Consider the following 15,284-nt stretch of genomic DNA (forward strand, 5'->3'; position numbering starts at 1 on the left):
CCGATCTTTTCGAAAAAAATATTTTTGGAATTTTCAAATCAAGACAAACATTTTAAAAGGGCGTAATATTGAATGTTTGGCCTTTGTGAAATGTTAGTCTTGATTTGAAAATTCCAAAAATATTTTTTTCGAAGAGATCGGAAAATTTCACAAATGTTTCATATATTAACATTGAAAATCGGACCATTAGTTGCTGAGATATTGACGATAGAAAATGGTGGGTTGTTTGGGTGAAACTTAGAAAACATCAATTTTCCTGTTTTTAAACCTTTGCATTGCAATATCTCAGCAACTAAAGGTCGTATCAACAAAGTCCAAATAAGCAAAATATAGAGAATTTTCTCAGCTTTTCAAAAATATTTTTTTCAAAACTGGGCAAACATGTGCACTAATTTAAAAAAATGAAAAACTGCGACTATTTTCAAAAAAGTCACTTAAATATGGCTATAACTTGAAAACGGTGCACTTTATCAAAATTTCAGTAAAGTACTTTTTGATTGCAAATTTGATTTTACATCGAAAAATGAAGTTGAAAAATTTTTACGACCAAAATTTCGATTTTTTGAAAAAATCAGTATTGATTAAAAAATTCATAACTCGGTCAGTGATTTTTTGCACAACCTGGAAATTTCTGAAAAGTTGGCATTTTATGCCTTCTAAAACATATCAAAAAATAAAAAAAATTAAAAATAGTGTTTTTTTGTAAATCAAGTTTTAGTGATAAAAAGTTAAATAAAAAAATCACCAAATTTTTTTTACCGTGTATTATTTTTTTCCAGTGTAGTCCGTATCCATACCTACAACTTTGCCGAAGACACCAAATCGATCAAAAAATTCCTTCAAAAGATACAGATTTTTGAATTTTCATACATCATTTTTGTATGGACAGCTGCCGAATTTGTATGGAAAATTATATGGACAAACTAATGATGCAAAATGGCTTCTTTGGGCATACCGAAGGCATCAAAAAAGTTTCAGTCGGATTAAAAAATACAAAAAAAATTGAATGACCGAAATCCTAGAGAACTGCTCTGCTCTCTTTTCTTTCAATTTCATTAAAATAACACGTGTGTTTTTTTTTTCTTGTTTTCAAAGTGTGTTGTTTGTGTGTAGTTAATTGATAGCATTCACTTTGTCTCATAATCGTAACCAATGATAATAATTTACAAGGCACATGTAGAAATATATACGCTCATCCGCACTCTCTTTCCGAAGGTTCAATTCATTGTCTCGCCATCGCTTCGATCTACGATCGGAGTTTTTCTCTCGCACTCGCACCACTCGTACTCGCTTCTCTCTCTTATGATACAGTTATTTGTAGTTGTTTACTTGTTTTTTTTGTATTATAATAATTTGTATTACTACACGGGAGGAGTAAGAACAAAAATAACGTTTCTTTTTTTCGTTTCTACCAGTTAAGATGTACAAATTAGTATTAGAAAACAGTTCAATTGTCTCTCGTAATAGATTTGTTTCAAGTGTAACGTTTCTTAGAAAACTAATAGCGGGAAGAGTTTCAATGCTTTAGATATGTCGGTTTTGTGTGTTATTGTTGTTAAAAAACTAACGGAAAACGAGAAAAATCAGTTTATCTATGGCAAACCTTTTCTCTGAATGTCGTATCCTGATATGTTTGAACCACGCAGCATCCACGTCCTATCGCGCTGCTATTCTATGTTTATTTGTGTGTTTTAACAACTTTTAATGTTTCCTCACTAAGTAAGATAGTACAATATTGGAATGTGTGTTTTTGTAAATTTGAGGGGGGTTTACTTCGTCACATGTTTTAAAACACCTTTGAGCAACTCTATTTTGTCGTTATCCATGTCGGGGTGGGGTAAAAGTATTGCAACGAAACCAAAAAACGCAGCAACCCGATCACCGGTTGCAACACGTTCTAATCGCAGTAAGCGTGCGTGAGCATCTCTAGCGATTTTGTGCGGCGTAGCACAAAACAATAGAAACGAAGATTTTAGAAAAAACAACGATTGGAAGGAACGAAAACGATCATAGCCTGCTGCGATCGCGCGGCAATACGTGAAATCTTTCGTTTCCGGGAGTTTTCAGGTTTTCAGAGGTTCTCTACGGTGTAAAATAATTAAAAATGAAAAGTCTTTTAAAGGAAGATTTTTTTTTTGATAGTCTGGTGTTTGCTTGCAGATTGGACGCTTTCTTTCTCTGTAAAATTCGTGGAATGATTTATGGCAGTTTGTTCTTGCGTTTGTTAATCAAACGTTCGAGTAAGTACCGAAAAAGGGGGGAAAATGAAATTTCTATCGTCGCTAATTTGGTTTTGTAGGTTAGATTTGTACTCGTACTCGAAGGGGCATGCCGAACACTTTCTTTTTTTACTAAATCAAATTCAGGAACAAAACTAACTCGCTGTGCAATCTCACAGCATCTTTCGCGGAAGCAAGGAAGCTTACGAGGAGCATTCTATCGCTAAATAATAATTTATCGTAAAAATCACATTAAAATCATTTCTCTACCTATGCTACTTGCTTGCCACGTGGGGAAAACAAATGGACTAATTTAGTAAAAAAAATGAACCACTTTACTCCGCTAGTCACGTCTTCCTGTTTTGGACTCATTTTGCTCCACCTGTTCTGTAGACAATTGGCAATTTGTGTACGTGTGCGCGCGCTCAATTCACAGCTTGCTAGGATCGTAGTTCTGGAACAGCCACTTTTGCGCCTCCACCGACGCGTCGCAGTCGGCCATGACCAGCTTCTGCTTGCTCTCGTTGATCGCGAGACACTTGTCCGAGGAGCCGTGGCGCAGCAGGCGCGAGCTGGGCGAGTAGTTCCAGTACTGGTTGCCCTTGGAACCGTGGCACGGGTACAGGATCACGTCCTGGCCGGCGTAATCCAGGCAGGCCTCGTCCCGCCGGATCTCGCCCGTTTTGCTCAGCATCCAGTACTTTTGAGGGGGGAAATTACAGTATGTTAATGATTGAAAAAAAATTACAATATCTATGAAGTCTAAATTAATTGTTAATTGAAACTCAAAAAGCCTACTTTGAACCGTTCCGGCTAGCGGTTTGGCAAACGGTTTAAAGTATTTTTCAAATTAGTGACATCTGTCAGTACATACTTGAAGAAACATAACTTGAGCCGATTTGCTATGTCCCTGAAAATTTTAAAATGTGTATAAAAATTATCCAAACAGCGAAAGCAGCACAAACAGTAGGCCATTGCTATGTACACTTCAAGTAGTCGCAGACGTCACTGATTTGTTAAACAACAACAAAAACAAAATCAACAGTCTACTTTGATTTACTCAACTAAATCTAACTCTAAAAAAGAGAGAACATATTTACAGGAATCTGTTACCAATCATCACCAAACACATCGAAACGAAGCTTTCTCGACCGTTTTTTTTACAAAGTAAATACTGTCAGCGCAAAGTAGCGTAAACCCATTACCAGTTTTATGTTTTGTTTCGTGTGTCCTGCAGCTGGCTTGAGGACATGCATTTGTTTTTTTGTTATCTGTTTCGGGAATCCACGAGTCACGTTCCTGGAAACTTTTGATCGGGAATTTTGCGTAAAAAAAAGAGGTAGGGAAGGTTGGAACAGAGGGCACAATCCGGAAGGAAGGAAATGAAGTGAAAGTTTTTTTTTCTGATCTTTGGAAAGTGTTTTTTGGACTAATTCAATTTTGAGAAGGCAGAAAGCGTGCATGGAAGTTGATGGAAGAGATTTCTTGTCGAACATGGTTCACCAACTACTGAAATGATTGAATTGATATCATTACGGAAACTGAAAAAGGATTTTTTGTTCAAACTAAGATATACCCGACCAGATTCTAATTCTAATCTATTCGCTTTTTTATTTTTATTTTATATATTTTGAAAAAAAAAATCGTAAATTTGGTCAATCTTGTCAATTTTGTAAATTTTTGTCAATTTTTGACAATTTTGACAATTTTGACAATTTTGACAATTTTGACAATTTTGTCAATTTTGACAATTTTGTCAATTTTGACAATTTTGACAATTTTGACAATTTTGACAATTTTGACAATTTTGACAATTTTGACAATTTTGACAATTTTGACAATTTGACAATTTTGATAGCTAAAAAACAAAAAAAAAATCAGATTTTGAACTCTGCTCGGGTAACCTTAATTTAAAAATTGTGATAAAATTTATTTTTCATTGAACAACTAAATCATTATTTAACGCAAATTTAATTCATATTTGTGAATGATTTCAAAATCTGTTATTAAAACTCCCCAATCCGATCTAAACTAAAATTAACAAAAAGCCGTAATCGTAGTAGACTGCGCACCCGCATGGGGGAGTTCCACGCGCAGTTCTTTTTCACCAATTTTTAGTGAGCAATGAGCAAATGGATGAGTGTGAGTGAGTCAGTATAGCGTGAGTGAGTAAGTGAGTTGTTTAGCCCTGACCATATGAAGCACTACCGAGGGGAGGTCGACCCAATTGTATACAGGTTTAAAGTGAAGTGGGTGGGGGGGTGGATTTAAGGGAGGATTCGCACGAGAGGGAGAGAGGCTAAATACCTGATTACCGCCCGCCTGGTGGCAGGGCCAGATGCCAAGCGGCGTATGCATGTCCTCGGGCTTGGCGGCCGAATCAATACACAAACCTGACCACGGGTTCGCTACCTGCAACGCGCGACACACACACACACGATTTGCCGGAAATGAGTGTAGAAAGAGAGAGAGAGGAAGAGAAATGAGAAAAACGCGAGGAATGAGATGAAGAAAATCGTTTTTTTTTTTTCTTTCGGCGACAAAGCAAGCTTTGATCTTTGATGTTGTGATGACCGGTTGACAGACTCCTGCGATTGTTCTGCTTCTAAGGGGGAGAAAAGTGAGGTTATTTACTTGATTGCCGCCCTGATTGTGGCAAGGGTACAGCCCCACTGGTTTCCGCAGGTTCTTCTTGCCTCCCGGTGCATCCAGACAGGTTCGGTTTCCGTAGCCCATATTTCTTACCTTGGGTTTGCATGTTGCGATTCAAAATGGTTATTTTTATTCGGAAGGGAAGAATACAAAACATAAAATAAATATCAACGACTTTACCTCTCCGGAAGCGACAGCTTCGCCTGGAATAAAAAGCTCCGGGAAGATGTTGTCCAGATACCACCGGAACGACTTGCATCCCAGCTCCTCGCGCAGCTGCTTCCGGGACGAAACGTCTCCGTAGTCTCCCTTGTCGTTTCCGATCCGCTGGTAGTAATACTTGGCGTACTCGTCCAGCCACACTTCCGCCAACCGAACCGAGTTGCGCTTGATAACGTTGACTCCCGTTCGCCACTAAAAACAAAACTTGTGAAACTGTTTCAAGACTAAAAACCTACAAAGTACCTTGTACGGCGACCGCTTCCGGAAGATGTGACCCACGTGCGAGCAAGGCACGATCTCTAACGTTCCGCCGCACATCCACGTCTTGAACGATAGTTCCAGATTCTCCCCTCCCCAGATATCAAACCCGGAATCGTAAGTGCCAAGCCGCTCGAAGAACTCCTTATCGATGGAGAACAACCCTCCGGCCATCGTCGGGGACCACACAGGTTCGGCGGTGCTCTGCAATCAAAATATTACCTTCAGGCCAGATTCCAACCTCCAAGCGATCTCAAACCCCCCTTACCTTATGCCTTCGCTTCTCCTTCTCGGGCACGGCGTGCCAGTTGAACTGCAGATTCCAGTCGAATCCACCTACATTGACACCGCCCGAATCCCTGTAGTGGTACTCCATCGTGTTGTCGTCGATCACGTCAATCACCGGGCAGACCACGGTCGTGGAGTTTTTAGCGATCCGGTCTAGCAGCGGTTCCAACCAACCTGAGAGAAATGGATTTTTTGGCAATTTCTCCTTAAAAAAATATCCACTCGAAATTACCAGTCGTGCACTCGCAGTGCGAATCCAAGTAGGTCAGGACCGGAGCGGTGGCGTAGCGAGCTCCAAGTAGGCGAGCCCGGATCAGTCCCTCGCGTTTGGGCGCACGCACGATCTTCACCCTGGGATACGCCTCGAAGTAGTCCTCCAGTTGCTTCTGGGTGTGCGCTGTTGTGAGCAATCAGAGTAGGCTTAGATTAGTTTCGTCCGTCTTTTGAAATTCTCGTACTTTTGAAATGTTTGTACTTTTGAAATTCTTGTGGTTTGGAACTTCTTGTAGTTTAGAAATTCTTGTTCTTTTGAAATTCTTTTACTTTTCAAAACCTTGTACTATTGAAAATCTTGTAGTTTTGAAAATCTTGTAGTTTTGAAAATCTTTTAGTTTTGAAAATCTTTTAGTTTTGAAATTCTTGTACTTTTGAAAATCTTGTACTTATGAAATTCTTGTACTTTTCAAAATCTTGTACATTTGAAATTCTTTTAGTTTTGAAATAATTGTACTTTTGAAATTCTTGTGGTTTGGAACTTCTTGTAGTTTAGAAATTCTTGTTCTTTTGAAATTCTTTTACTTTTCAAAACCTTGTACTATTGAAAATCTTGTAGTTTTGAAAATCTTGTAGTTTTGAAAATCTTTTAGTTTTGAAAATCTTTTAGTTTTGAAATTCTTGTACTTTTGAAAATCTTGTACTTATGAAATTTTTTGTTCTTTTCAAAATCTTGTACATTTGAAATTCTTTTAGTTTTGAAATAATTGTACTTTTGAAATTCTTGTGCTTCTCAAATTCTTGTACTATTTAAATTGTTGTACTTTGTATTTTTGTAAACTTTCCGTTCAAAAGTTCAAGTCATGGCCTACTTACGCATATCGGAAAAGTCGTCCACGAGGATGACCTCCTTGACCAGATGTTCAGGAGAGCGATCGAGCACAGAGTGAACCGTTCGCAGCAGAACCGACCACGCCTCGTTGTGGAAACAGATGATGACAGAAGTGGCCGGCAGGTCCTTCTGATACCGGTTCGGTTCCTTGCACCAGGGATCTCGTGGATCCGGAAGACTGCGCCGGATTGAAATCATATCCGCCGCGTACTGATTGAACGCATTCTTAGCCCATCCGTCATCGACGGCCTTTTTCATCTCTGGAGACATGTCCTTAGGGAGAACCACCGGCTTGCCCATGGCTCCGGGCGCATCCGGACTGTCCTCGTTTGGTGGGGCGATCACGCCCGTCAAGTCTGCAAAAAAAGCATGGATTTACCTCTGATCTAAATAAACAACCTCCTCAACCCATGATCATACCTTGATTCTCATTCCGCTTCTTGCTCTTTGGTGGCACTTTCCGCTTGGTCTCCTTCTCCACGAACGGAACATCGCCGTCGATGTTGTTGTTCACATAGTCTACAACCCCTCCCGCGCCACCTTCCCCACCGTCCACATCCGGACTCAGGTCGTCCTTGTTGGCATCCTCGCGGGCGTTGATGATGAACTGGTTGAACCGATCCCGGATACCCTGCAGAGGTAACCTCCTTGGTGCTTCAAACGCACTTCCACCCCCACTCGGTCCCGCAACTCCACCCGCCGATCTACTACTGCTACTGCTTCCGTCGTCTGAATACAGGACAAACACCACCATAAACCAGACCACCCCGAGCAGTGCGATGATCTTCAGGAAGGACGATCTCCGTCTGCCTATCAGTCCCATCGTTGTAGAGCTCTTCGCCGTGTGTGCGCACTGAGTCGTCAAGTAACCTAACTCCTGATCCTAGCAATCCGCTAATCCGTCTAGTGTGCTGCGCCGAACTCGTCTCAAAGCTCCAAGTAGGCCGCGCGATCTTTACATGGCGAAGGTGTTCATCATTCTGGCCTGCTTCGATGCGCGCGCACTAAGCTCAGCAAAAATGACTTAACTTTGTTGCATCTCTCGTCTCGTGATATGTGTGCTGATTTCTGCAAGAAAGTGAGAACAAACGAAAGGGAATTTTCAGCACTCGCTCTCAAATATGCACATATTTAGCGTTTATTCGTTCGTGGTTGCCTTCCATCCCCCGCCCACAAAGACACCGCCCGATTAGGCAAGCACACGGGCGTCAAAATTTACAAGCTTGCACTATTCCCCTATTGTTATTATCTCATAATTGGCACGTCGACTGGCAGCTGCAATACCATCCTCATCGTCACAATTGTAGGAAGCATGCAGCCCAAAGAAAAGTCACGACATTGATGAGTGTAATAATTTTGCGCGGTTCCGCCTCAATGCGATGTTCCCATCCCAAGCTTTCCGAACCAAAACAAACGGGTTCGTTTCCCGTTGCCACTCAAGTCTCTGGCAGGAAATTTTGAAAAACTTCCCCAAATCGAGCACCGTTCCGCAGACAATGACCTATCCTAGTATGTTTGGCGCCAAAGAAAAGTAAAAAACAAAACATCGAGCAGGGAGACACCTCGCAGAAGGTGGTGAGAAGGCGTTGCTGTGGGATACCGGCGCAAACAACGCCGGTGATGCAATGACGTTTACCAATAAAGTAGAATTATTATCATATTGCTGTGCTGTTATAATTTTGGACTAAGTGGAGGTAGTTCGAGGAATCCGAGTTGGCAATGAGATGCGTAAAGGGGAAATCTGATGGAAATGAGCAAAATTTATATTTCTGAACAAACTTTGAAGATTGTATCATTTAAATATATTGATCAATTTTCAGGGATTTCAGCCATCCAATATTTTTAAAGCATTTAGAAAAGAATGCTCCTGAAAATTAAATAAAAATTATCATCCTTTTCACTTAAAAAATGTGTAACTCAGGTTAAAAAATCGAAACGATATTGGCATTTCAAACATCAAATTTTAAATTGTGTTGTTTTGAGCTCAAAAACACACAAAAATTGACAAAATTGACAAAATTGACAAAATTGACAAAATTGACAAAATTGACAAAATTGACAAAATTGACAAAATTGACAAAATTGACATATTTGACAAAAATTGACAAGAATTGACAAGAATTGACAAGAATTGACAAAATTGACAAAATTGACAAAATTGACAAAATTGACAAAATTGACAAAATTGACAAAATTGACAAAATTGACAAAATTGACAAAATTGACAAAATTGACAAAATTGACAAAACTGACAAAATTGACAAAATTGACAAAATTGACAAAATTGACAAATTTGACAAAATTGACAAAATTGACAAAATTGACAAAATTGACAAAATTGACAAAATTGACAAAATTGACAAAATTGACAAAATTGACAAAATTGACAAAATTGACAAAATTGACAAAATTGACAAAATTGACAAATTTGACAAAATTGACAAAATTGACAAAATTGACAAAATTGACAAAATTGACAAAATTGACAAAATTGACAAATTTGACAAGAATTGACAAAATTGACAAGAATTGACAAGAATTGACAAGAATTGACAAAATTGACAAAATTGACAAAATTGACAAAATTGACAAAATTGACAAAATTGACAAAATTGACAAAATTGACAAAATTGACATATTTGACAAGAATTGACAAAATTGACAAGAATTGACAAGAATTGACAAGAATTGACAAAATTGACAAAATTGACAAAATTGACAAAATTGACAAAATTGACAAAATTGACAAAATTGACAAAATTGACAAAATTGACAAAATTGACAAAATTGACAAAATTGACAAAATTGACAAAATTGACAAAATTTACAAAATTGACAAAATTGACAAAATTGACATATTTGACAAGAATTGACAAAATTGACAAGAATTGACAAGAATTGACAAGAATTGACAAGAATTGACAAGAATTGACAAGAATTGACAAGAATTGACAAAATTGACAAAATTGACAAAATTGACAAAATTGACAAAATTGACAAAATTGACAAAACTGACAAAATTGACAAAATTGACAAATTTGACAAGAATTGACAAAATTGACAAAATTGACAAAATTGACAAAATTGACAAATTTGACAAGAATTGACAAAATTGACAAGAATTGACAAGAATTGACAAGAATTGACAAAATTGACAAAATTGACAAAATTGACAAAATTGACAAAATTGACAAAATTGACAAAATTGACAAAATTGACAAAATTGACAAAATTGACAAAATTGACAAAATTGACAAATTGACAAAATTGACAAAATTGACAAAATTGACAAAATTGACAAAATTGACAAAATTGACAAAATTGTCAAAATTGACAAAATTGACAAAATTGACAAAATTGACAAAATTGACAAAATTGACAAAATTGACAAAATTGACAAAATTGACAAAATTGACAAAATTGACAAAATTGACAAAATTGACAAAATTGACAAAATTGACAAAATTGACAAAATTGACAAAATTGACAAAATTGACAAAATTGACAAAATTGATAAAATTGACAAAATTGACAAAATTGACAAAATTGACAAAATTGACAAAATTGTCAAAATTGACAAAATTGACAAAATTGACAAAATTGACAAAATTGACAAAATTGACAAAATTGACAAAATTGACAAAATTGACAAAATTTACAAAATTGACAAAATTGACAAAATTGACAAAATTGTCAAAATTGTCAAAATTGACAAAATTGACAAAATTGACAAAATTGACAAAATTTACAAAATTGACAAAATTGACAAAATTGACAAAATTGACAAAATTGACAAAATTGACAAAATTGACAAAATTGACAAAATTGACAAAATTGACAAAATTGACAAAATTGACAAAATTGACAAAATTGACAAAATTGACAAAATTGACAAAATTGACAAAATTGACAAAATTGACAAAATTGACAAAATTGACAAAATTGACAAAATTGACAAAATTGACAAAATTGACAAAATTGACAAAATTTACAAAATTTACAAAATTGACAAAATTGACAAAATTGACAAAATTGACAAAATTGACAAAATTGACAAAATTGACAAAATTGACAAAATTGACAAAATTGACAAAATTGACAAAATTGACAAAATTGACAAAATTGACAAAATTGTCAAAATTGACAAAATTGACAAAATTGACAAAATTGACAAAATTGACAAAATTGACAAAATTGACAAAATTGACAAAATTGACAAAATTGACAAAATTTACAAAATTTACAAAATTGACAAAATTGACAAAATTGACAAAATTGTCAAAATTGTCAAAATTGACAAAATTGACAAAATTGACAAAATTGACAAAATTGACAAAATTGACAAAATTGACAAAATTTACAAAATTGACAAAATTGACAAAATTGACAAAATTGACAAAATTGACAAAATTGACAAAATTGACAAAATTGACAAAATTGACAAAATTGACAAAATTGACAAAATTGACAAAATTGACAAAATTGACAAAATTGACAAAATTGACAAAATTGACAAAATTGACAAAATTGACAAAATTGACAAAATTGACAAAATTGACAAAATTGACAAAATTGACAAAATTGACAAAATTGACAAAATTGACAAAATTGACAAAATTGACTAAATTGACTAAATTGACAAAATTGACAAAATTGACAAAATTGACAAAATTGACAAAATTGACAAAATTGACAAAATTTACAAAATTGACAAAATTTACAAAAATTACAAAATTTACAGAATTTACAAAATTTACAAAATTTACTAAATTTACAAAATTTACTTAATTTACAAAATTTACTAAATTTACTAAATTTACAAAATTTACAATATTTACAAAACAAATTATGATGCGATTATGATTTTTTTTTTGTTCAAGATCAGCAATAAAAAATATTGAAATTCCTCCATTTTAAAATTTAAAAATCTGAATAATCCATAGTTCAAATCCCATTAAAAATTCTATGAAAACAAAAAAATCTTTTTAAAAATTGATATGTTTACAGAAATTTTAAAATTAAACTTGAATTAAAATTTCTATGATTATCCGAAAAAAGTTATGAAAAAGCTTTGCAAATAGCTTAATATTGCACAATACATTTTAATTTTGATATTTTATTTCCTCAACCTTTAACCCTCTACAACCTAACCCCGCCTTTAGACGGGCTTCGATCTAAAAAATCGCCAAAAATCGATTTTCCAACCGATTTTTGATCTTTAAAAAGCATTGGAAAGAAGAACTCTTAAATTTTTTGAAAATTTCAGGGTTGGAAGTTTAACTTGTTTTATGTGACTTTGCCAATGTTTTAAAAAATGTAATTTTTTAGGGGTCAACTTTGGCTGTGTTTTTTATTGCGCAATTCCCACTAACTTGGACTTCTCACTAATTTATTGCTATCGATCGCACTATTGCGACTTGTCAAACCAGCTTGGGAAATTTTAAATTACCTACAAAATGATCAAAGCGAGCCGAGGTTATTCGCTTGTTTTTCAGCTGTCAATAGCAATTTTGAAGTGCGGAAGTCCAGTTTGGTGGAAAATGCGACTGGAAATGTAAATAAACAACAACTGGTTGCCTAGTTTTTCAAACTCTTGTTGTCAAAAGTGCGAGAGAAAAGTGCGGGCCAAATCCAAGTTACAGTGCAAGGATCAATACCAACATTTTCTATATTTTCAGTAAAAAGAAGTATGCAATAATTTTTGTAGTGTCCCAGACTATGCCTCTACGCATTTTTTTGCAATTTAAATAATAATGGTGCCATTTTATAGCAGAAAATGTGAAAAACAAGCAAAAAATTGAAAAAGTGACTGTAAAACCGTGAAAAAATTAGATAGGCAAAATGTAATTATATTAGGTGGTAGAATAGGCCAAATACTACCAAAAACAAACATAAACTAAACAAGATAAATGCAAATTAAAATACTTAAAATAAAACAAGAAAAACATAAAACAAGAGAAGTAATGTTTTTCGTAGAACAAAAGTTGCTCAAAATGACCTCCTGAACAAGGGAAAAATCAAAATTTTCGAAAAAAAAAATTTGGGCAGTAGAGGGTTAAGAGATTCTTAAAGCTTAAATATCAATTGCTTAAATTTAAGAATTGTAGAGCTTTCAAACTTTCAATGATAGTTTTGCCTTAAGAGGATAATTTAAGTAAATTAATGAGCAGAAATTAAACTAAATTCAAAATTATGAAAATTTTACCGGCTTACCTTGTAACATTACACATTTATCCTTTCAACGAGGTAAAATTTAAAATTTTAATCTTTAATTTATTAATTTTTTTTATTCATTCGTTGTGGTTACAACTTATAAAAAGTGGTTAATTAACACCTTAATGTGTTTTTTAGCTAACTTCATTTTTTGCTATTGTTTAGATTACAAATATAATAAATACAGGTAAATAAAAATGGCGAAAACTTACATACTTTTTTATATAAAATTTTACCCAGATTAATGATCTTCAAATACCAATTTTCAATTCTCGACTTTTCCAGTACTTCATTTCTTACTTAGAGATTGATCAAATCAGTTTATAAAAAGTGGAGTGCCACCTTTTTTATGTAAACAGGTGAAAGATTCGCTCCGCTGGATATGCTAATCATGCAAATTTACGCAAAAGCGTTACTAAACATAACACGCGAGAAAACCTTAATCAACAGGTGAATCGCGATGTTTTTGCTTCATCGCGATCACCTCTTAAGTATGATCATAATCACCACACCACTCTGATAATGTTGCATAACTTTGCACCCCCAAAGTGTCACGATTGCGATCGAAGGAGCTGCCTTAGTGCAAATGGAGGGTCGGCGTGGCTTACTTCGATTGTTTCTCCTTTTTCTCTCTCGTCCACTTTGTTGGTTTGTTTTGAGCAATTTCGCCTTTTTCTGTGTTTCTATATATCATTAATCCCCATCGATCTCGGGGCTCGGTTAGTGGTGTGCGCTCGATCAGACGATCTGTCTCAATGTCAATGTTACAAACGTGCGATCAGGTTTGTTGAACTTCCGGTGCCATTAAGACGTGATTACTCAATTTTGGTTGCATTTCGTGTTTACGAGTGCTAATCCGTGTCATTAAACGTCTAAACTGTTTTTTTATTGGATAATTTTTGTTGCGTCAGCTCATTAATCTGTTTGTCGGAAAGAGGGTGAAAAATTCCCACCATCCAGCCAACCACGGATTCCGCGCGTCACCCAAGGTATTCATCAATCTGCTCAATGACTGTAAAATAACACACAAGAAGGGAGGCCGCCATGCAGAAAAACTAATTGTTACACTATCTCATCATCTCATTTTTTTTTCTATCATTCACACTCATTTCTCTTTCACTCCTTTCGCTTTCAATCTCCTCTCATTCACCCACTGACACTTTTACTCCGCCCCCCTTCTTTTCAACACCTTGGCAGTTTATTATTGTTTCTTCCCCCCTTCCCATCACTTCATTTCATCTGTCAGCGTAGGTGGCACGAAACTATGCTGGCAGAGGAGCTGATCGCAGTTGGCCACGTGCACGCGACGCGACTTTTCCCACCCCGTCCCGGTATTACAGCACTGTTATGATGATCGGCGGTGCGCACAGTAGGCCTGCGATTTTCCACGATCTGTTGTCTTTTGTTTTTCAGCGTGGCCTACTGCAGAAGTAATAGCCCTCCCCCGCCTCCTTCTCTTGCATCATTTTCGATAGATAACAGATGGGTTGCTCTGTTTGTCTACTAGGTTATTGGGGTGAATCTCGGAGAAAAATGAGAAGGGTGTTTGTTTGTTTTTGAATTAATCAAGTGGAAGGCGTCTGTGGTACAGACTATTGTTTGGAGGAAATTATGTCACTTGAGGTGGCATAATAACTTCAGAGGTTGTTAATTGAAATTTATGAGCAAGATTAGTTCAGATATTGCTTCCGTTTAACGTAACTCATTTTTTTCCATGTCTTCAAAAAGTATTTATAGAAGATAATTCTTTCTGAATTTAAATAACTATTTAAATGCTGATTCAATCAGCCTCAATGAGACTTATCTACAGTTTAATAGTTTGATTCGATGCCACAATAATCCAACTAACACAATTCCAGCAGCCAAAAAACGCGATCCACGCCGTGGTACTGCCTTCAGGTAGAAAGTGAAAACAACATCTTTCAAGTGGTGAAGCAAAAAAACTCAGCTGACCGCCTACTCTGATCGAGTGTGTCACCCCAAGCCTTAATGATTGGCTAATTTCCATCTTTACACCCAACAAACGCAACGCTACGCATAACGCACGCAAAGCAGGCTGTATTTTCCATTTCGCGCCTATTTCTTAACGGCAAAGATCGGTGAACTATGATCGGTATGTTTTGCGCGACTGTAAGCACGCGATTTCGCTTTCATCATGCTTTTGATGGGTTGCTCAGGTCTGAATGCTTTAACTTTTTTTGTTGACGCTCTTTTTCATATCTCGCCCCGATCTTGACCAATAAAAGTTGCTCATATGTTCGCACAATTTATCTGATCTTCAACGTGAAGCAACAAAAAATGAACGAAAAAAAACTGGAAATACAATT

The 15,284-nt window shown here is 35.8% G+C and overlaps 1 protein-coding gene across 4 annotated transcripts in view; it reads right to left on the reverse strand.

The window, feature by feature from the left end:
- Positions 1-1,032: 1,032 nt before the first annotated feature.
- LOC120423698 (putative polypeptide N-acetylgalactosaminyltransferase 9) overlaps positions 1,033-15,284 on the reverse strand; it is an 83,129-nt gene continuing 68,877 nt past the window's right edge. For 3 of the 4 annotated variants that reach the window (XM_039587598.2, XM_039587599.2, XM_052709188.1), the window contains exons 4-11: positions 7,165-7,812; positions 6,729-7,100; positions 5,872-6,036; positions 5,620-5,813; positions 5,337-5,555; positions 5,052-5,285; positions 4,854-4,964; positions 1,033-2,919 (exon numbers count right to left, since the gene is read on the reverse strand). In XM_039587598.2, coding sequence (XP_039443532.1) covers positions 2,650-2,919; positions 4,854-4,964; positions 5,052-5,285; positions 5,337-5,555; positions 5,620-5,813; positions 5,872-6,036; positions 6,729-7,100; positions 7,165-7,567 — 1,968 coding nt within the window. In that variant the 5' untranslated portion in view covers positions 7,568-7,812 and the 3' untranslated portion in view covers positions 1,033-2,649. Of the gene's footprint in view, positions 2,920-4,526; positions 4,632-4,853; positions 4,965-5,051; positions 5,286-5,336; positions 5,556-5,619; positions 5,814-5,871; positions 6,037-6,728; positions 7,101-7,164; positions 7,813-15,284 lie in introns of all 4 variants that reach the window. The other variant, XM_052709189.1, reaches the window with a different exon arrangement.

The sequence above is a fragment of the Culex pipiens genome, chromosome 2 (genome assembly GCF_016801865.2).
Source record: "Culex pipiens pallens isolate TS chromosome 2, TS_CPP_V2, whole genome shotgun sequence".
Taxonomy (NCBI): Eukaryota; Metazoa; Arthropoda; class Insecta; order Diptera; family Culicidae; genus Culex; species Culex pipiens.